The following is a 22,299-nucleotide window of genomic DNA, read 5'->3' as shown; positions in this document are numbered from 1 at the left end:
AGTGAACCACTTGTTATAAACACAGCCATTATCCAGGTTCTGTGATAGAAGCTCAGGAGAGATGAAGGGAGAGACTGGAGATAGAGCCCTGACTTCACAGGTGAATAAAAATGGCCTGCAGTTCTGAACTCTCACTCCCAAGGCTGTGAACAGGAATGCCAGATCATTATTCCTTCTAGCTAAGTCATTCCTAGATGTTCTTAGCCTGTTACCCATGGAAGGGTATGGGAGAGCAGTGGTTAAGAGCACCTGAGTAAGAGCTTGGGAGGCAAGTAGGACTATGTGACCCTAGGAAAATCAGTTAAGATCTCTGCGACTCAGTTTCCTTACCTCTAAAACTAGAGTTTAAAATATTTACCTTGCAGAGAGTAAAGGAGGTGACACATATTTAAGCACCATTCTGAGAAAACGCGGGGTGACTGAGATCTGAAATATTTGTTGTAGCTGAATCGCAACTCTGTGAGATTGCCAGCCGCTTCCCACCCTCCCCCAGTACCTCCCCTCCCCCCCCGCCATTTTTTCTTGTGTGGATGGTGGGATCGTTAGGTCCCCAGGAATGCGTTCAAATAATGGAAGGGTCAGAGAAGATTATGTCTCAGGGCTCTGATCCAAGCTCCGAGTTGGCAGTGTCGCGCTGCCCCTCCCCCCTCCCTTCCCCTGGCCTCCAGTTTTATTCCAGAACTGCTTTTCCGAAGTCGGACCCGTTTACTCTCTTAAATGCAAAATTAGAGAGAATGCTTGATTACAAAGGCCTCTTCCAGTCCTACCATTCATCCAAAACACGCCTCTGTTCACACAGCAGCGAAATAGGGCAGGAAATCTGGAGGAGGGGAAGGAGGGAGAGAGGGAGGAGGGATGGATGGAGGGCGGGGCGGGCTCTGTGCTTTTCTCAATGAAAGCCGAGGCCTCTGCAGATTTGCATAGGAAGCCGACCTCGCCGCGCCATTGGCTGGCGGGTGCGAGCGGGGCGGGGCGGGGCTGAGTGGGCCCAGCTGCGGAGAGGAGTTGGCATTCGAGCCCCGCCCCCGCCTCGGCCCGGCCAGCTCCGGGCTCGCGCTCTCTGCTCCTCCAGCTGTAAGTGGCGGACGCCCAGGCAGCTGCGATAGAGCGGCTCCGGGGGTGGCAGCGGTGGTAGCAGCTGGCACCCCCGCTGCAGCGGTCCGGAGGGTCGCGGAGCACAGAGGCGACTTCCGGCCGCGCTCTGGCCAGCCACAAAAGACGCGGGAGCTGCTGATGAGTGAGGAGGGGGCAGCAAGATTTCGGGCTCTCGGGCCCTGAATGCTTTCACTCCGCTGCTGCCGCCAGGGCCGCTCTGGTGCCTGGGAACTCTTGAGACGCCGGAGGAGAGCAAGGACGCTGAAAACTTGAGCGGCGGGGGCTCGATTCAGGTCCAGAAGTTCAGCGAGAAGTGCAGTCCGAAGACCTCCCGCTGCGGAGGGTCGAAGGAGGGTGCGAGAGAAGGAAGCCGGTGCCCTCGGTCACCCCCCCCTTTCCCCCCCCAGACGAGGAAAAGAAGCTCAGAGGAGCCGAAAACAGCTCAGGAGGCGGCCAGGACAGCAGACAACAGCTCTAAGCCACCGTTCCCAGCAGGAAAGTTGCAGAGGATTGGAGGCCGCTCGAGAGCGGACACACCACAGCTCAGGCCGCGGGGGGCAGGAGAGGACGGTACCCAATTGCCATCTCCCTTCAACCATAGTAGTCTCTCTCGTTCCAGAGCGCGGGGAGCTACGGACGGGGGCGCGGCTTTCCGCGCGGCGCGCGAGAGGCACAGGATCCCAGCTGCCGAAACCTTCGCGCTTCAGGGTCTCTTGACACGCCCCTGAGCCTCCAGCAGCGTTTTGTTGAGATTCCTGCTCGCCTCCTTGCAGTTGGAGGAAAGGGAATCGAGTGCACGCACAATCCCCCTGAGATCAGGTGGAAGGAGCCCTTCAGGACCAACGACTGTTCGGAGCCCTTTCCCATTTGGGGGGGTGGGGGGAACGGAGGGCGAGGCTGGATCCCGGAGACTCGGGAGACTAGTATAAACAACCCTCCTTTGGCGGGATGGGAGCCATAGGGCTTATGTGGCTGCTGTTGCTGCTTTCACCGGCAGCCTCAGGCTCCGGGACCGGGACCGAGACCGGCCAGCGCGTGGGCTCACCAGCCATGGGGTCGGCGCTGCAGCCCCGGGAGCCGCTCAGCTACTCGCGCCTGCAGAGGAAGAGCCTGGCGGTGGACTTTGTGGTACCCTCTCTCTTTCGCGTCTATGCTCGGGACCTGCTGCTGCCGCCGCTGTCCCCTTCGGAGCCGAGGGCCGGCCGGCTGGAGGCGCGCGGCTCGCTGGCTCTTGACTGCGCCCCACTGCTTAGGCTGGTGGGGCCACCACCCGGCGCCAGTTCTCCCGCCCCGGCCCGGGCATGGACGCTGTCCAGGGTGCTGAAGGAAGGCTCGGTTCGCAAGCTCCGGCGCGCCAAGCAGCTGGTGCTGGAGCTGGGAGAGGAGGCGATCCTTGAGGGCTGTGTAGGGCCCCCAGGGGAGGCGACTGCGGGGCTGCTCCAGTTCAACCTCACTGAGCTGTTCAGCTGGTGGATTCGCCACGGCGAAGGACGGCTGAGGATCCGCCTGATGCCCGAGAAGAAGGCGTCGGAAGTGGGCAGAGAGGGAAGGCTGTCCGCTGCGATCCGCGCCTCCCAGCCCCGCCTTCTCTTCCAGATCTTCGCGACCGGGACCGGTGAGCAGCTCCCGCCCGAGCGTTTCGGGATTTGGTTTCTTAGAGGCATCAATTTGCAACCACTATCAACTAACCCTCGTTTCCAAAACCTCAGCCTGCGGTTCTTAGCTTTCTTTCCTCCTTCCACAAACCTCCTTCCCCAGTTAGACTGTATTTTCTTATTTTCTTCCTGAACGCAGTCACTCCCTAAGGGGACTCTCCTTTCCTCCCCAGCAACCAAGTTGGGAAAAAAGTTTCCTGTTCTTGGAAGAATAACTCTTTCTACTGACTTTACACAGGGTCTCAGCCAAGATTGGATGCCCTTCTTCTGGGGCTCCTGGGACAGTTGAAATCCCTCTAGTCTGTGTTCTGAGAGCTTGGTTCTAGATCTCAGAACTGTTGCCCTTCTTCTTTTCGCTTTGTTTCTCTTCCTGGCCTCCACAGATTTTGGAAATGTGATACACTTTCTCATGGAATATAGAACTCCTTTTCATATTACTGAATCCCACCCAGCTATCCCATCCAAATGCTGGCTTACCTAGAAATTGCCTCTTTTTCATTAATTCATTCTGCTCTCCACCTAACCCCAGGCTGCTAGCCACTCATAGACTCTTGTTCTTCCTCTCAGATGTGTTGGGAGAGCCCTAGAGGAACTAAGGGACAGGGGACAGGACGGAGCTGTGGAGAGAGGGAGCAAAGTTGCCAAGATTGTTTCCTTTGGGGAGTCACTCTGAAGCCAGGAAGAGACAATAGTTGATTTCCCTTTCTTTCCCTGTCCCCAGTTCCTTCTCTCCAATTCTTAGCTTGAATATCTGCAGCAACAGATCTGGATGACAGTCTCTGGCAGGCCTGTTTCACTGCAGATCTCTCTGCTGGAGACTCCTGAAATGGGGTTTCTGTTTCATTTACTCTCATTTTCTTCCCATATTCACTGAGTTGGGGGTGTTTATTCAGACACTTACTTCTAACTCTTCCCATAATATCCATTGACTGGGAAAACCAGGTGGCTTTGAATGGATGTTTCTCTTGTAAGACCATTGGGGAAAGGCTTGTCAATAAAATACACAATGTAAGTGAATGAGAAAGCACAGAAAAGAAAGCATGACTTTTAAAAGCCTACACTAATTTCATTGGGCAAAACCCAGCATCTTTTCTGTCATTCTTGTTGTCAGAAATAAATGAAATTCTTATGCTCCACTGGTTACTAATGTCTTTTATTCATTGGATGGAAAGCATTGAAAAAAAGCCCATTGTAGAGCTACAAGTATCTCCCATGCTTGTCCCAACACACACACATGCTCCCACATATACCCAATAGTCTAATGCAGCAGGGATATTCAGAAGCTGAGGTTTCTCAGTCATTGCAGAGAAGGCATACTGGTATGTGGTCCGCATGGAAAACAGAGTCTGGATGCATATTTCAGCATTAGCATTAGTGGCATTGGCACCTAAAATGACCCCTTTGTGTTCAGTTTTGGAATTTACACTAGCTCATGGTAAGAGACAGGGTCTGATGAATTTGACAGTGCTTTCTGTGAACTGAGATAGGAGGCCAATACTGTTGTCTCACTACAGATACTTTTATTTTTTTGGAACTAATTTATTTATATATTTTTAAACATCTTTATTGAAGTATAACTGCTTTACAATGGTGTGTTAGTTTCTGCTTTATAACGAAGTGAATCAGCTATACATATACATATATCCCCATATCTCCTCCCTCTTGTGTCTCCCACCCACCCTCCCTATCCCACCCCTCTAGGTGTTCACAAAGCACCGAGCTGATCTCCCTGTGCTATGCAGCTGCTTCCCACCAGCTATCTATTTTACATGTGGTAGTGTATATATGTCCATGCCACACTCTCACTTCGTCCCAGCTTACCCTTCCCCCTCCCCATGTCCTCAAGTCCATTCTCTACATCTGCATCTTTATTCCTGTGCTGCTCCTAGGTTCTTCAGAACCATATATATATATATGTGTGTGTATATATATATATATATATATATATATATGTGTGTGTGTGTGTGTTAGCATACGATATTTTTCTCTTTTTGACTTACTACACTCTGTATGACAGTCTCTAGGTCCATCCACCTCACTACAAGTAACTCAATTTCATTTCTTTTTATGGCTGAGTAATATTCCATTGTATATATGTGTCATATCTTCTTTACCATTCATCTGTCAGTGGACACTAAGGTTGTTTGCATGTCCTGGTTACTGTAAATAGTGCTGCAATGAACATTTTGGTACATGACTCTTTTTGAATTATGGTTTTCTCAGGGTATATGCCCAGTAGTGGGATTGCTGGGTCATATGGTAGTTCTATTTTTAGTTTTTTAAGGAACCTCCATACACTACAGATACTTTTGTAAAGAACAGCTGTGCTTTAATGTTGTCTTGGCTTCTGTGGTTTATACATGCTACGTTCTCTTTTAGTGCTTAATGTTTTTGTAATGGATATAAAAATTATTTCCCTGGGAATGCAGATTTTCTTCCACTTTCATGTCTCTGAGCATCTCTGGAACCTTCCCATCATTTCTTGTTAAATGACCGTAGGCTCTAGCAGTGTAGATGTTGATGATAGGCAAAAAGGGCCCTTTCTACAGCCCTGAACTTACCTACTATAAACAGGCAGGTTGCTTGAAGTTATCAGTGTTGCCTGTGAAGAGTCACACGCTTAATGCTTTTGAAGAATATACTCCAGTCAAGCGTTAGATAGGGAGTTGAAGCTGCCGAGTGAGGGAGTTTCATGTAGAGATTAGTGTGCTCCAGGAGCTGCTCTGCTACTGGCAGTAGGGAAGCACAATGAGCATCCCAAGTCCTCCATCAGCAACACAGTCCGTTTGGCAGCTGGACCAAGCCCTTATGCATCATTCGATACATCTAGCAATGGTGGTTTTAGAAAGAGCCAGGATTCTGCTATTAAAAGGCTAGAAATTTTGGCCAAGCATTTTTCATCAGGATTGGGATCAAATGTTTATTGATGGGATCAAATAAGACACTAAGTGTAACTGGATGAGGTCCCGATGACCTCCAGAGAGACAGCTTAACTGAAAAGCACTTCAGGCTTTGTGGTGACCGCACTTGGAACAGGCTGGACTCTCCCGCTCTGAGACATATGCTGTCTGCAGTTAGGCAGCCGGCCATGCAGGACTAGAGGCCTAGCTTCTCGCTTTACCACTGCCTCCCCAACCTCATTTAGATACAGTCTCCACTTAAGATTCCCTATGGAGGGAGTGGACACACCCTTCCATATCATGTTTCATGTTTGGGGCAGCATATACTATTGTGGTTTCATTCATTTTCTTGTATGAAAATTGAAGCTTAGGTTCTCACACTTGGATTGATTTTACTGTTTATCATGTTTGAGGAAATGGGTTTCTTCTTTTTATTTAGGCTCTGATTTGTAGAAAAGGCATTTACCTGTTCTGTGACATAGGATCTTCAATTAAGCAAAGGAAAATAGGCGCAACTAAGTAAATTTCTCCCTGCTTCTGCCCAAGTAACTAGTGGTCTGGTCTAGAGGGGCGTAATCTTGCTGATGGGACTATCTGTGGGGAGGGAAGCAGAGAGGATGGGTCTTCTTCCACCCCTTGTGTTGAGGGGCCTGGGGCAGTCCATTTATCTCAGACTAAAGACAGGGTACCAAACCAGAGCAGGACCATGGCTAGGAATGTGGTAAAAAATAGAAGGCACCTAGTCAGGACAAAGCAATACCTTCATATCATTTGCAGTTTGGGCTATCTGACAGAACAAAAGAATGTCTAAAGAGGCCTTATAATGCATGACATACTAATGTCTTTTCTTTATGGGTTGTTTTGAATTCATAAATGGGATTGACGTTTCGAAGTCTGAAGTAGTTCCCCAGAGCACCCATTCATGGAAAAGAGGTAGAGAGACAGCTTCTGGGACTGTACAAATGGTGTGCACTATCTTGGGACAGCCCAAACCACAAAAAAGTTGTCTGCCTGGAGGCTACCACATTGCCCATAGCTCTACTTTGTAACCTGTTTTGTAGATGTTTTGACATCTTGCTTCTGCCATCCTCCATGCAGAGGCCTAGAGGATAATGACCTGTGGGGTAAGAGGGCCTGTTTCCCTGTTAATACCCTCCTTCCCACTCCAAGAAAGGGGATATATGATTTGGGACTTTATATGTACCACGGAGAGGCCTAAGCAATTTAGAGTAGGTGTATGCAATGCAACACCCCTTGACCCTTGACCTCACATAACTGTCAGTCCCTTCCCATTTCATTTCTGGAAAGGGCAAAGAGAGAGAAGGAAGATAAAGAGGAGAAACTGGAGCTCCCAGAAGGGATATCGGTTATTGGAGGTGAATTGGGAGGGTTGGAACTAGTCCAGAGAAGAGCAGAGAGCTGATTTAAGAGTGGAAGGGACTGATTTATGATGAAAGATGAAAAGAATTAAATATATATGGCTGGGCTAAGTGGTGATGAAGGGAAAGCCATGGTAACAATCTACAAATCTCTGAGGAGGGAAAGTGGCAGTGAAGAAGAAGAGTTATTTAGTGTGGCCCACAGAAGTAATAGGATGAGACTTTCAGAAGGAAACTTCAGGTTGGATATCAGGGAAACCTTATTTTCTGAAATTGATATTCCTCTGGCTATGGAATGGAATTCCAAGGGAGCAAAAGTGTAAGGTGAGATGTGGGTCAGACAAGCCACAGCATTCATAATTAATCAGTTCTGTATTTTCAAATGTTGAGAAACTGCAACAGGCAGGAGAGCCAGGATGGGGACCAGCGGCAGGAATCAGGATATTTTGGGTTACAACTCTTGAGATTCTCTGGGTATTGATGTTTCCAAGAGGAAAAAAAAATAACTGCATATGTAACTCTGAAGTTTGTGAGAAGTGCTTACAAGAAGATTGTTAGTATCTTGGAAAAAATATTTTGAAATTACTGAGTTTATTCTTCTCTGTCCCCAGATTAAACAGAGTGTTTCTCTGGGGTTTTGGTATATTCAGTAGGCGGAGGCACACTCACCTAGGACTATGCATCTAAGATGCATTTGTAGGTGTGTGTGGCATCAAGTCCTTGGGCAAGACAAAAGGTACCCGGGTCTTGAGAAGATGAGATCAGTTCTAGGTTTGGTGAACTCCTACTGGTACTGAAAACCCTTTGAAATGCTGAGAATATATACAGCTGTTTGAAAGATGGGATTCTTCTAAATCCAGTTGACCCTTTCACAAATTTACAAAAGAGAAATAAGATTCATAAGGGGTTTGTGTGTGGGATGTTGGAGGAGGGAGAGTGTTATCGTTAATATAAATGAGTGCTTTTATAAGGCAGTTTGTCTGCTGAAAGTGAAGAGGGATGGGCCTGCGGGTAGAAGAGGAGAGTTGTGTGAGCAAAAGCTGCAGCCTACTGCTACTCTTAACATTACTGCCTGACAACTTCACTTCATAGAAATTTGCCCAGCCTGATTTATAAAAGACATTTTGCTTTTTTAAATAGCCATTCTTGATGTCCTGTTACAGTTGTATGGAACTTTATAATTTATAAATCACTTTAATATTTATTATTGTTACCAATCCTACAGTAGGAAGAGCAAGTATTTGCTTTATTTTATAAATGGAGTAACTGGAATCCAGAAGTTTGATAACACTTTTTCAAGGACATTCAGATAGAAAGTTTTAGAACTGGAAACTTTCATTTATGTGTTGAGAGGTTATGAGTTGCTAGAGGATGTGGTAGGTACTGACTAGGACAACAGATCCTGCCTTCAAATCAGAGCTCTTTCCACTACAGGAATCATCTCAAGGTTCATGTTATAAACAACCAAGACATATAAATAGAGGAAAAGCTTTACATTATCTTTGTCAGAAGGCCATACAATAAATATTTGTTGGGCAATAGCCATGACTTGGAAATTTTTCTTAAAATCTTTTTTTTTTGAAAGTTGTTTTGTTTATTTTTTAATTGAGGAGGTGAATTTTTAAAAATATTTATTTGGCTGTGCCGGGTCTTCACTGTGGCACACGGGATCTAGTTCCCTGACCAGGGATCAGACCTGGGCCCCCTGCATTGGGAATGCAGAATCTTAACCACTGGACCACCAGGAAAGTACCACATTTCTTAAAATCTTTAAGGCCCAGTTTCATCTTTTGAAAAATGGGTATAGTAATAGTTCCTATCTCAAGATGTCGTCATGAATATTAAATTAGATGATGCATGTAAATCCTTAACCCAATGTCTGACACATCATAAACTGCTCCATCAATATGAACAATTATAATTTTTCCTAGAAGCAGCAACACCCCAGCATCTGGTTGTGTAGGTTGTGCACTCTACAATTCCAAGGGTTCTATATACATTTTAGCCTATTTGAATGGTGCCATCTGGAGTTGTGCAGTCCTCATGTGTGGCAATACGTGGCAACCCTGGCAGAAATTGTGGTATTGTGCGTTCCCCATGCAACTAACTTCTAATTCCTAAGAGATAAGAGGTGAGATCCAGTGGAAGTAGGGAGTGGCCAGGGTGGTAGTTTCTATTGTCCAATCATGGAAGGCCTGGTTTTCCCAGAAATATAGATGAGAAGGGGCGTTGAGGTGTGGTATTTACTTTATTCTTATCAACTATTATCCTCTTATAGGTCTTTTGACCTTGGATTCAGCCCAGAGATTCAAGTAGCATATTTACAATCCAATTCTTTGTTCTTCTGTAGAAATAAACCAAGCCTTAACTTTGTGAAAGTATGAAAACTAATGCCAAGGAAGAAAAAGATAGAGGCATTACAGAACAGTGGTTTTTAGATGGTGGATCTTCCCTGAGAGTGATCTGTGCAGTCCAGGTCCCACCATGTCCACAGACATGCTGGACCACTGGCCTCTGATAACTCCTTTATTGTAATTAGCTGGAGCTGTGCCCTTCCTGTACACTTCTAGCCTCACTCTTCATTGTCAAATGGAGAGATGGAAAGGTCTAAATGGTAATGGACATGAGCCCATGAAAAGCAATTAAATCTTTGAAATTCCATGGAGACACATAGCCCATGGACTTGAATGGGAGGCTGACTTAGGAAAATACCTCAACCTAAAATAAGCTGTTAAGCATCTACACTGGATTTTATAGGTGGTGGGTTTTTTTGTGAGCCAGAGATGAGCCATTGCCTCCAAAAGATGCACATGGACATCATCTGTGCTTGGGAGTAGAAGAAGATGGGTGTTGGTGAGGATGGTTATAGGTCCAGGGGTCATGTGGGGAGAGCTGCAAATAGAACTAGCAAGGAGCCCTGTAGATGCCTTCTTCCTTAGAACCATTGCCTTGTCCTCCGATCTAGGTTGTGGCCAGTGTTTCTTAACCTAGTGATGACCTGGGCTCTTTCACACAGTAAAGGTGTGAGATAGGAGCAGTTAAAAGTAAGCGTTGGCCTGGTGGTGAGGTAGTGGAAGGGGGGAGGTACCCCAGTGCCTTTTTGGGTGAACCACATTTCTCAGAAGAACTTTTATTTTCTTCAGTAAATCTTGTGATGAAATTTCCAGCTGGACTGTTCTGAGCTTGGGTCCTTTCCCAGGGAAATTCTGTCAGATTCATTTGGTGATATAACCTAGGCATTCCAGAAAGTGGGAGGCCCCAGAACAGGGCAGGAGGAGAGCTCCCTTGGGGCAGATTCACCTAACCAAATGGTTAATTAAGAGTCTTTTTTCCTTGAATCGTCCCTGTCTGGCTAAGTAACAACAGGTGCATGAAGAGGTAGGCAGCCAGAATTCCCTGGAGTAAGGAAAATGCTAAAGGGTAGGTATGAAAAAAAAGTATGAAATTAAAAATAGAAATCTAAGCATGCTTAAAGGAAATCAGGCAACTAGCCAAAAGAAATCAGAAGGAAAATCTCAACCATTGGCTATATTTTTCATTTTCTCTTATTTATGTTTTATTCAGTTTTCACTGGAATATAGGTTCATGAGGGTGGGCATGGGCAGAACTCCTCTATAGATCCTTTTTACATTCTCAGCCCAGATAATTAAAATAAATATTCTTCGGTGAACTGAACACTAGATTAGGAGCTAGGAGGCCTAGATTCTTTTATGATATTTTCCTTTATTGGATTTGAAATAGTGTGCAACTCCTTGAGCCTCTGGGTGTTTGTTCCTAAAGGAGATAATACAGATCTTGTCTTGACTACCTCATGGATTCGCTACGAGCATTGTATGAGATAACCTATGTGGAAGGCTTCAGTCTGGATTATTCAGAAATAAATATATAGGGCAGTAGAAAAAATGAATATACAAGATCATGAAAGGTACTGAGTTTCTGCTTTATCCATCCATGGTTTCAGCCAACCCTTGGCGTTAGGAGCAGCTGTACAAGGTCCCAGACTTTGAGGCAGGCCTTAAGTTTCAGTTAACAGCTCAGAAGAACTGAGAAGGGGTTGTGTAGCCCTTCCCCAAGGTTCCTAAAGTGAGATTCTTTCATTGAAATCAGTTTGCTCAATTCCAGAATTCTCTGGAAATGGATCTCTGGTAGTGGAACATAGGAACCTGTATTTTAGCGTCAGAAAATGATTTGTTTTTAAATTAAGGGACAATAAATACAATAAAGTGGATTGAGTGCATTGATCTTGTGTACAGCTTGATGATAATTCACATATACAACACCCATATAATCACCGTCCAGATGAAGATGCAGAACATTTCTAGCATCCCCAGAAAGCTTGCTCCTGTCCTTTTGCAGTCTGTCCACCCCCTAACTAAGGTAACCATCCTTATCATCCATTAGTTTTGTCTATTTTTGAATTTCATGTAGATGGAATCATATCACATGTACTATTTTGTGTCTGGCTTTTTTTACTCAACATGGTTTCTGTGGGGTTCATCAATGTCATTGTGTGTACCAGCATTCTTTCTTTCTTTTTCTTAAATTGCTGCGTTGTATTCCTTTATATGAATATAACACCATTTATTTATACATTTTCCTGTCAAGGAACTGGACTTGTGCAAAATCAAAAGTAAAAGGTCCTATTCTAAATAATGGGTAAAATAATAAGTCAAAGATTTGGGGTTGAAGCCCAAGGCTACTTATTTTCTTCTTTGAACTTCAGTTTTTCTTATTTGTAAAGTGAGAAAAATAATACCCACCTCCCAGGGTTACTGTGATAATTAAATAGGATAAGGCATGTAGTAAGCCCTGACACACAGTTGGTATTCAACAAGTGTTAGTTTTTTCCCCAGTTCTTGATTATATTTCTTCCATTGGTGGCCAGAATGGATTCTTCAAAAGCTTCCTAAAGCAGGGAAGGGGGGCCTTGTTACAAATGAGGTCATTAACTCACAGAGGGAAAAGTAACAACCAAGGACCATGTAAGTTACATGTAATAACTCTTAATTTTATTTTAAATAAGTAAAATACTTTAAATAAAACAAACATTTCTTGCACTCAGTCAAAATTAACAAATAAAATATTCAATAAATAAATCAAAAATTTCAAAACTCTTTGGTCTTATATTCAGGTCAAAGAAGAGAAAAAAATGTAGAGCGGACAGAAAAAGGTGGGCAGAAACACAACAATATTTATATATATATAGAGAGAGAAAAATGAGAATGACAGAGATGTAAGTGGAGAAACTGAGAGAGGAATGTATAAGAAGAGGTAACCCAGGAAAATAGAGGGCAGGAATTATCTTCTGGACACTGAGATGCATAGATATAGAAAACGAGACCAAAAGAGTGACAGAGGGAGAGGGGGAGGGAAGGAGGAAGGGAGGAACACTTGATTATTTTTGGTCTGGAAGGATTATTTTTGCCCTGGTGTCTGAACTTATGACCAACATTATATAATGGTTATTTTCAATTTTATTGAAGTATACTTCACATATAATAAAATGCACCTGTTTGATTTGTTTAATAAATGTATACATCTGTGTAACCACCGTCTTAATTATTACAGTATATAGAACATTTCTGTCAACCCCTAAAAGGTTCACCTTTTGCAGTGAACCCCCTGTACGTCCTGCCCTAGGCAATGTCTGATTTTATTTCTATCGCAGTAGATTAGTTTTGTCTGTTCTGGAGGTTCATATAAATGGAGTCATACAGTATATTCTCTTTTGTGTCTGGCTTCTTTCGCTTAGAATTCCAATGCTTTTAAGATTTTGTTGTGTAGTTGTGTGTATTAGTAGTTTGTTTCTTTTTATTGCTCAGTAGTATCTCATTGTATGAACATACAAGTTGATCCTTGAACAACACGGGTTTGAAGTGCGAGGGTCCACTTATATGTGGATTTTTTTCAACAGTAAATACTACACAGTCCGCAGTGGTTTGAATCCACTGATGTGGAATGACAGATATGAAGGAACTGAACCCTGTATTGGGAGGGCCAAATATAAATTATATGCAGATTTTCAACTGTAAGGAGGGTAGGTGCCCTTAATTTCTGCATTGTTTAAGGGTCAACTGTATTACAATTTATTTATCCATTCATCTGTTGATGGACCATTAAATTGTATCAAGTTTGGGGCTCTCATGACTAAAGCTGTTATGAACATTTTGTGTATAATTCATTTTGTGGACATATGTTGTCACTTCTCTTAAATCATATGGAATTGTTGGATTGTATGGTAAATGCATGTTTAACATTATTAGAAATTGAAAAACTATTTTTCCAAGGTAGCTGTACCATATTATACTCTCATCAGTGATGTATGAGAGTTCTACTTGCTCCATCCACATCCTTGAAAATACTTGGTATTGTCAATGTGTGGTGGCATTTCATTGTGGTTTTAATTTGTATTTCTATGTATTGGTTAGCCAACATTGCATAGGAAATCACCCCCAAAGTTAGTGGCTCAAAATAATAGTAAATAATTTATTATCTTTTATAGTTCCTGTGAGTTAAGAATTTGGGAAAAGCCTGACTTGGTGCTTTTTGCGTGGAGTCTCATTGTGGGCAGATATCAGCCAAAACTGCAGTCATCTTAAAGCTTGACTGTGGCTGCAGGATTTACTTACAAGGTGCTTTGCTCACATGGCTGGCCATCTGATGCTGGCTACTGATGAGGTCTCAGTTCTTCACCAGGTGGTCCTCTCCACAGGACTGTTGGAACATCCTTGTGACCTGGTGTCTGGCTTCCCTCAGACTGAATTTCTATTGAGGTGATCATATGGTTTTTCTACTTCTACTTTATTTTTTTAATAAATACGATGAACTGTAGTATTTAATGTTCAAATATTAAATTAGCTTTAAATTCCCTGGATAAACCCCACATGGGCATGACTTATTCTCCTTTTTTTTTTTTTTTTTTTTGGCTGTACTCGGGCCTCTCACTGTTGTGGCCTCTCCCGTTGCAGAGCACAGGCTCCAGATGCAGGCTCAGCGGCCATGGCTTATGGGCCCAGCCGCTCTGCAGCATGTGGGATCTTCCCAAACCGGGGCACGAACCCGTGTCCCCTGCATCAGCAGGCGGACTCTCAACCACTGTGCCACCAGAGAAGCCCCTTATTCTCCTTTTTACATATTGTTGGATCAGCTCACTAATACCTTGTTGAGGATTTCTGCATGTTCATGAAGATTACTGGTCTATAGATTTCTTTTCATGTCTTTGACAAGTTTTAGGGTCTAGGTAATCCTGAGATCATAAAATGAGTTGGGAAGTGCTCCCTCTTCTTTTTCCTGGAAGAGAATTGTAGTTTTTTCTTTCTTCAATTATTTTTAGTAGAATTTGTTACTGAGGCCGTCTTGGCTTGGTGTAGACTTTGCTGGAGTGTTTTTTTTTTTTTTTTTGCGGTACGTGGGCCTCTCACTGTTGTGGCCTCTCCCGTTGCGAAGCACAGGCTCCGGATGCGCAGGCTCAGAGGCCATGGCTCACGGGCCCAGCCACTCCGCGGCATTGGGATCTTCCCAGACCGGGGCACAAACCCGTGTCCCCTGCATTGGCAGGTGGACTCTCAACCACTGCACCACCAGGGAAGCCCCAGCTGGAGTGTTTTTAATTACTAAGTAGATTTATTTAATAATTATAGGTTTATTCAGATTATCTGTTTATTTTTGAGTGAATTTTAGTAGTTTGTTTGTATCCTTAAAGAAATTGGTTCATTTCATCTTATTTGTTGAATTAATGCAAGTTAGGTTGTTCATAATATTCCCTTATTTTTTTTATGTCTGTAGGGTCAGTAGTGATGTCCCTTCTTTTACTCTTGATGCTGGTAATTTGCAACATCTCCCTCTTTTCTTTGTCATCATTCTGGTTAGAGAATGACCAATTTACCAATTTTATTGAATTAAAAAAAAAAAACTTTTGTGATATTGATTTCTTCTATATTATTTTTCTTATTCAAATTTCATTGATTTCTGCTCTGGTTTTATTATCTTTCCTTCATTTTGTTTGCCTTGGGTTTAATTTGCTCTAATTGTTTCTAGTTTCTTAAGATCATTGATGTGAGATTTTTTCCCTCTATTTCAAATATAATCATGTAATGCTAAAATTTCTCCCTAATAACTGCTTTAGCTGCATCGTACAACTTTCATTATGTTGTAATGAAATTTCCTTTACATTCAATTAAAGTATTTTCTAATTTTCCATTTGGCTTTCTCTTTGACCCATGGTTATGTATAAGTATGTTTTATTTCTTAATATTTGGAGGATTTTCCAGATATCTTTCTTTCACTGATTGCTAGTTCAGTTCTGATATGATCTGAGAATATATTTGGTTTGCTTTCAATAATTTAAAATTTGTTAAGGTTTATTTTATGGCCCTTATCTTGCTGAATTTCCATGTATACTTGAAAAGAACATGTTTTCTGTTATTGTTGGGTGGAATGTTCAATCAATGTCAGTTAGGTCGATTTGGTTAATAGTGTTGTTCAGGTCTTTTATATCCTTGGTTTTCTGTCTGTTATATGTGTCACCAATAGAGGAGTGCTAAAGTCTCTAGGTTTTTGTTTGCCTCTTTCTCCTTTCAATTCTATCATGTTTTGCTTCTCTATTTTGAAGCTCTGTTATTATGTGCCTACACATTTAGGATTGGTATGTATTCTTCATAATTTGCCTCTTTGATTTTATGCAATATCTCTTTTTATCTCTAATGATATTCATATTTTGAAGTTTCTTTGATATTAATATAGCCATTCAGCTTTCTTTTGATTAGTGCTAACATGGTATATCTATTCTATCCTTTTACTTTTAATCTATATATTTATTTAAAGTATATTTCTTATTGAAAATGGTTGGATTTTATGTGTTTTTTAAAATTTTTTTTAAAATTCAGTCTCACAATGTCTATCTTTTACTTGGTGTGTTAGACCACTTGTATTTAATGTTATATTTGATATGGTTGGATTTAGATCTACAATTTTTATTATTATTATTCTCTGTCTCTGGTTTTTGTTTTTCTCTTGTCTCTTTCCTGGCACCTTTAGAGTTAGTTGAATATTTTTCAGTTTTAATTTATCTGTTTTTTTGCTGCATCTCTTTGTATTGTTATTTTAGTATTTGCTCTTGGGATTTTATATATGTATAGACTTTCACAGTTTATTTTGAGTTGACAGTTTACTACTTCAAGTAAAATATGGAAGGCTTACAACTATATATGTCCCTTTACCCACCCCCTTAATATTATAGTTGTCATATGTGTTATATCTACATAACTTAAAATCCTGCTAGACAGTATTTACAATTTTTTCTTTCAGCAGTTATTCGTATTTTAAATAACTTAAGAGGAGAAAACTTGTCCTTTATATTTACTCAGATACATACCATTTCTTTTGTTTTTCCTTCTTTCTTAAAGCTCCAGATTTCCCTATTTTATCATTTTCCATCAATCTAAAGAATTCCCTTTTGAATTTATTTTAGAACAGGCCTTCTGGTAACAAATTCTCTTAGGTTTTCCCTTATCTGAATGTCCTTATTCCCCCTTCATTTATGAAGAATATTTTTACTGGGCACAGAGTTCTGGGTGGACAGTTCTTTTCTTTTTGCTCTTTAAGAATGTTGTTCTTCTCTTTCATAGTTTCTGGTGAGCATTCTGTCATTAAATTGTTCTTCCCTATATGTAGCTATTTTCAAGATTTTTCCTTTGTCATTGGTTTTCAGAAGTTTTACTATGATGAATCTGTGCATGAAATTTTATTTGATTCTCTCCTCTTTGCAATTTGTTGAGATTCTTGATCTGTAAATTTAGGTCTTCCATGATATTTGGGGAGTTTTTCAGCCATTATTTCCTTTTTTTGCCCCTGCACCAATATCTTTCTACTCCCCTATGGTACTCTAATTGCACAACTATTAGACCTTTTGATATTGTCTCACATGCTCTTGAGGCTCTGCTAATTTATTTTTTCAAATTTTTTTTCTTTCAGTTCTGCAGATTGGACAGTTTCTGTGATTTGTCTTCAAGTTTACTGAATCTTTACTCTGTCATCTCTATTTTGTGATAATTTTTTATTTTAGATATATTTTTCAGTTTAAATTTTCCGTTAAAAAATTTCTATTTACCTACTGAGAACCACCTTTCCATCTCTTTTCCAGAATGTTTATGTTTACCTCATGGAACATAGTTATAACAGCTTCATTAAAGTCTTTGATAATTTCAGCAACTGATCATCTTGTTTTTGGCATCTGTTGATTATCTTTCTCCTTAAGAATTGGTCACTTTTTTTGTTCTTCTTTACATATTGTGTAGTTTTAGGTTGCATCCTGGAAAATTTGAACATTATGTTGTTTGGTCTGACACTTGAGTGTGGTTTAAACCTTAGTTTTGTTCTTAAAGCCTTTGTTTTGTTGCTTTGAGTCTGTCCACCCAAGTGCTGCTCACAGGTGAGCTGGAACCTTGGGTCATTTTCTTTACAGAATTAACATATTTCCTTCTCCATCTCTCTCCTCTTCTAGATTTTCCTTAAATTCACAGTTTTACCCACTTGTACTACTGTGGCACAACTCCTGCAACTAGGGTTGCCTTCAGGCAAAACAGAGAGATAAAGAGAAACAAAACAGGGATTCTCTCCATACTCTTTGGCCTGAAGGGGTCCCTTTTTACCCAGTCTTCTGGCCTGAAAGATGTGTTTTTTACAGGGTTTCTATTAGAATTTTGGCTACTGACACCACCAGCTAAGCTAGCTCTCTTGAGGGCTTATTGTGAAATGAGAAAAAAAGATAAGAACAAGCAAAGAAGTGGAGATCTCCCTCCATACTCTCTGGATCACAGGGCCCTTTTCGTGGCCTTTTGGCCAGAAAGAAAGGATTTCTCCAGGTATCCTTATGAACTGCTTTTCCAAGTTTTGACTTTCTTCCTCAATATTCCTGGTTTTATTTACTTCTCAGAGTCCCTTGATAGTTGTTTTTGTATTTTGTCCAGAGTGTTTGGTTGTCAGCTGCAGGATAATAGGATTTAGTGGGCTTACTCCATTTGGCTGTAGTAGACGTTCCTTGTTCCTTTTTGAGTCACTTTCAATCTACAATATTTTTCTTTCATCCATTAATATTTAGTGTTGTACCATTCTTCTGTATTTAAATTTGCTCAGATTCTGTTTGCTAAAAGTGTCTTTATTTTGCTTTTATTTCTGAAGATTTTCACTGGATATACTTTTAGGTTGATAGCACTTTAGTGTTGTCCTGTTGTTACATGGTTTGCATTGTTTCTGATCAGAAATAAGAGAAATTTTTATCTGTATTTCCCCTTCTGTTTCCCTCCCTACCATCCCTTGGTTGCTTTAGGATTTTGTGTTTATCATGGGATTTCAGCAATTTGATTATTATGTGTATTGTGGTTTTCTTTATGTTTTTCTTGCTGGGATTTGCTGAGCAGCTCTTGGTTCTGTAGGTTTATATTTTTCATCATATTTGGAAATTTTTCAAACATTTTTTCTGCTCCCTATTCCTAAGAATCTAATTACAATTATGTTATACAATTAATGTATTCCCACATTTCATTAAAGGTCTATTAATTTTTTTTCAGCCCTCCTTCTCTCTCCACTTTTGTCTGGATAGATTTTTTTGCTTGTTTTAAAGTTCATTCCCTTTTTTTAAAAAATAAATTTATTTATTTACTTATTTGTTTATTTTTGCTGCATTGGGTCTTCATTGCTGCGCACAGGCTTTCTCTAGTTGCAGCGAGTGGATGCTACTCTTCATTGCAGTGTGAGGACTTCTCATTGCGGTGGCTTCTCTTGTTGCGGAGCACAGGCTCTAGGCACACGGGCTTCAGTAGTTGTGGCACGTGGGCTCAGTAGCTGTGGCTCACGGGCTCCAGAGCACAGGCTCAGTAGTTGTGGTGCACGGGCTTAATTGTTCCATGGCATGTGGGATATTCCCAGACCAGGGCTCAAACCTGTGTCCCCTGCATTGGCAGGAGGATTCTTAACCACTGCACTACCAGGGAAGCCCAAAGTTCATTCCCTTTTCTTCTACAGTGTCTAATCTGCTGATAAACCAGCCCATCTAATATATTTTCAGTTTTGATATTATATATTTTTTTAGCTCTAAAATATCTACTTCCATTTATGTTTCTCTCCTCATTATGTTTATGTTTTTTTAAAAGTCCTGAACATATTTATAATAGCTGCTTTAAAGTTCTTTCTGAGGTAGGCTGGTACCATGGGAATGAGCACAGCCATTAGAATCAGACTTCCTGGGTTCAGATCTTAGCCTTAATGCCTACAAGCTGGGCTGATCATAGGCAAGTTACTTATTAACCTTTCTGGGCTTCAGTTTCCTCAAAATGGTACAAAGAGATTATCTCTCTTGGAGGGCTATTGTGAGAATAAATGAGATAATACCTAAAGCTCTTAAAACAATAGTGCCTTGCACATAATAAGCACTCAATAAACATTGACTGTTATAATTTTTTAAGTTCCTTTCTGCTAATTAAATTATTTCTCTTATTTCTGTGTCTGTTTCTATTGACCAGTTTTTCTCTTGGTTAAATGTCACATTTTCCTGCTTCTTTGTATACCTAGTAATTTTTTATTGGATGTTGCATATTACAAATATTACATTGTTGAGTATGTGGATTTTGTTGTCTTCATTTAAAGACTGTTAACTTTTGTTTGCCAGGCAGTTAATTTACTTGCCCATCAATTTGATACTTTTGAGGATTATTGTCAAGTTTTACTAAAGGAGTTTAGAGGAGCCTTTATTCTATGGTTAATTTAGGTTTTGTCTTAAGATTTGGCCTTTCTACGGTCTGCACTGAAAGCCTTAAGTGTTCAATGAGGTTTTCTACTCTGGTTATTAAGCACTTAAACATTTCCCAGTTCTGTGTGAGCTGCAGAAGTTTTTCAGCTTGCACTTCCCTCAGAGATGTTCTTTTCCTGATAACTATTCTTTACCCAGCCTTGTGTAATCTCATCCTATGAATGCAACTTAATACTCAGCCAAAGACTCAAGGGGACCCCTGTGCAGTTTTATGGAGTGTTTTATCTCTCTCCATCTAGATGTTCCTTCTCTGGTTTGCTCCTTGATAATTCAAGCTGCATCAGCCTTCCCAAACTCTGCTGTCTATTACCTCAGGCCTGTGAGACCACCTTGCTCTATTTGGATCTCTCCTTCCTGTATCAGGGTGTGGTAAATGCCTCCAGGCAGAAAATCAGGGCAGTGCTAAAACCTACCACATTTTATTTTCCCTCTCTCGAGGATTATAATCTTGTGCTACTGATTATCCAATAAAACAGTTTTTTCATATATTTTGTCAGCTTTTTATAATTTCACAGCTTTTTATGACAGAAGGGCTAATCCAGTGCTTGTTGAGTACTCCATCATAGCTGGGCATCTGTATGATGAATTTGGAGATCAGAGTCATATTGGTTTGTTTCCAGAGAAACAAACCCCATGTAAAAAGATGTGAAAAAAGAGGGAAGAAAAGTGAAGGGAAAGAATACAAAAGACCTAGTTTCTATGTTGTTGATTCCCAACAGTAGATCCACAGAGAATCTCTCTCCCACATCTTCCCCTGGCTCCAGGCACACCCAGAGTTGTCCATCTCCTGCTGCCACCAGTAGCAGAACCGGTCCATTTTACTCAGTGAGCCCATTTTGATTCCTTCTTCCAGGATTTAGGTTTAAAAGCACAGGGAAAGACCACATTTCTAACCAAAGATGGAAGAGAAAAGGGTTTCTTTGAAACTGATCAAATGCAATTAAGGCAGAATATACAATTCACATACCTTTGATTAACCTTTACCTAGAGAGAAATGATTGGTGATTAAGAATTAGATGAGGTGAATAATTATATCAGGAATCTGCCTTCGAAGAAATCTCTTTCAGCACTAGAGAAAAAGTTGATAAAAAACATAGATATAGATGAGAGGGCTCACCAAAGAGAAATCAGACAAAGGAATTCTTTTTATGGATACCTATAAGTTTGGACTTTTGCCTGAGGAAATGCTATTTATTGGTTTGTTTTTTTACTGAGCACTTACCAAGTTGAATGAAATACAATCTCTTTCTCCCAGGAGGAGTTCACAACTAGCTGGGGAGAAAAGGCAGACAAGCCATGCTAATAAATAACTCCAGTGAAAGGTATCACTTGAATGGTGGACAAATGATACAAGTGGTTATAGTGGTTCAGTGGAGGCTTGGAGAGGTCAGTTCCTGCTGGGGTGATTAGGGACAGGTTCAATCTGTACCTCCAGATCCCAAAAACCATTCCTTTACAGTCTGATGAGCTCCACTTGTTCAGTGCATGATAGGAGAGGTGAAGTTCCTCTGAGACAGGAAATTATACCTCTGAAATTTTAGAAAGAATAAACTTATTACCTTTTGGCAGGGAGTCAAGTCAAAGGATATCTACTGAGAATGATGGTTTTCTTTTGGGATTACAATAGAAGTGAGTTAGAAAAAACATCCAGAAGGAGGTGATTTGAGAGGTCTTGGAGTGAGTACATAATTTGACTTGAAAAAGAGAAGGTCAAAGGACCTTTCAACTTGGGGCAATAACAGAAAATAATGCCCAGAGGAAGAACAACTGGTTAGAGAGAGAAAGAGAGAGAGACAGACTGACTGTGTGTGTGTGTGTGTGTGTGTGTGTGTGTGTGTGTGTGTGTGTGTAAGAAAGTAGAACTAGCCAGAACAGAAAGGTCTAAGGAGTATTGGGGGTTGAGGGGATGGGTACTGAGTCAGATACTCTGAATTAGATGTGGGACTGCCTTATTGAGTCAAGAATTTACATTTGATGCTGAAGAAGTCAGGAAGTGTTTAGTTCTTGAGAAGGGGTGATGCATGTTGATTGCACATTGACTGAAGATTCTTTAGGAAATGTAGTTTAGTCATGGGTTTCAGGCCTGGACCACAGGGAGGGCTGGTAGTTGGATCTGAGCCCTGAGAGGCTGTCCTATGGGCTGAGGAATGAGAGACTCAGAGACACCGAGATGTGAGGGAAACAAAAAGGAAGAAGTCAAAGGTCTAAGGTTTTGGGCCGGGGACGCTGTAGACTGGTAGTGTTACTGATAAAGCAGACAGTTAGAATGAGGATCTGGTCTGGGGGAGAGTGGCTAGCATGGTAACAGTTGTAGTGGGTATCCATCTGAGGATCAGGTTATCTGGTATGCACATGGAGATGTGGAGTGGAAACAGGAAAAAGTGAGAGGTCCAGACAGAAGATATGGATGTGGGAGCTATTTACATGGAAGGAAGGTCACACCTAAGATTTAAGAAGGCTCAGAA

At 41.5% G+C, this 22,299-nt stretch overlaps 1 protein-coding gene across 1 annotated transcript in view; it reads left to right on the top strand.

Moving 5' to 3' along the window:
- Positions 1-2,043: 2,043 nt before the first annotated feature.
- ALK (ALK receptor tyrosine kinase) overlaps positions 2,044-22,299 on the top strand; it is a gene marked incomplete at both ends in the record, with an annotated part of 728,930 nt that continues 708,674 nt past the window's right edge. The window contains one exon of the mRNA XM_082672737.1: positions 2,044-2,710. Coding sequence (XP_082528863.1) covers positions 2,044-2,710 — 667 coding nt within the window. The remainder of the gene's footprint in view (positions 2,711-22,299) is intronic.

Source organism: Grampus griseus, assembly GCF_964374135.1.
Source record: "Grampus griseus genome assembly, chromosome: 15".
In the NCBI taxonomy this organism is placed as follows: Eukaryota; Metazoa; Chordata; class Mammalia; order Artiodactyla; family Delphinidae; genus Grampus; species Grampus griseus.
This window is presented reverse-complemented; position numbering and strand designations above follow the sequence as displayed.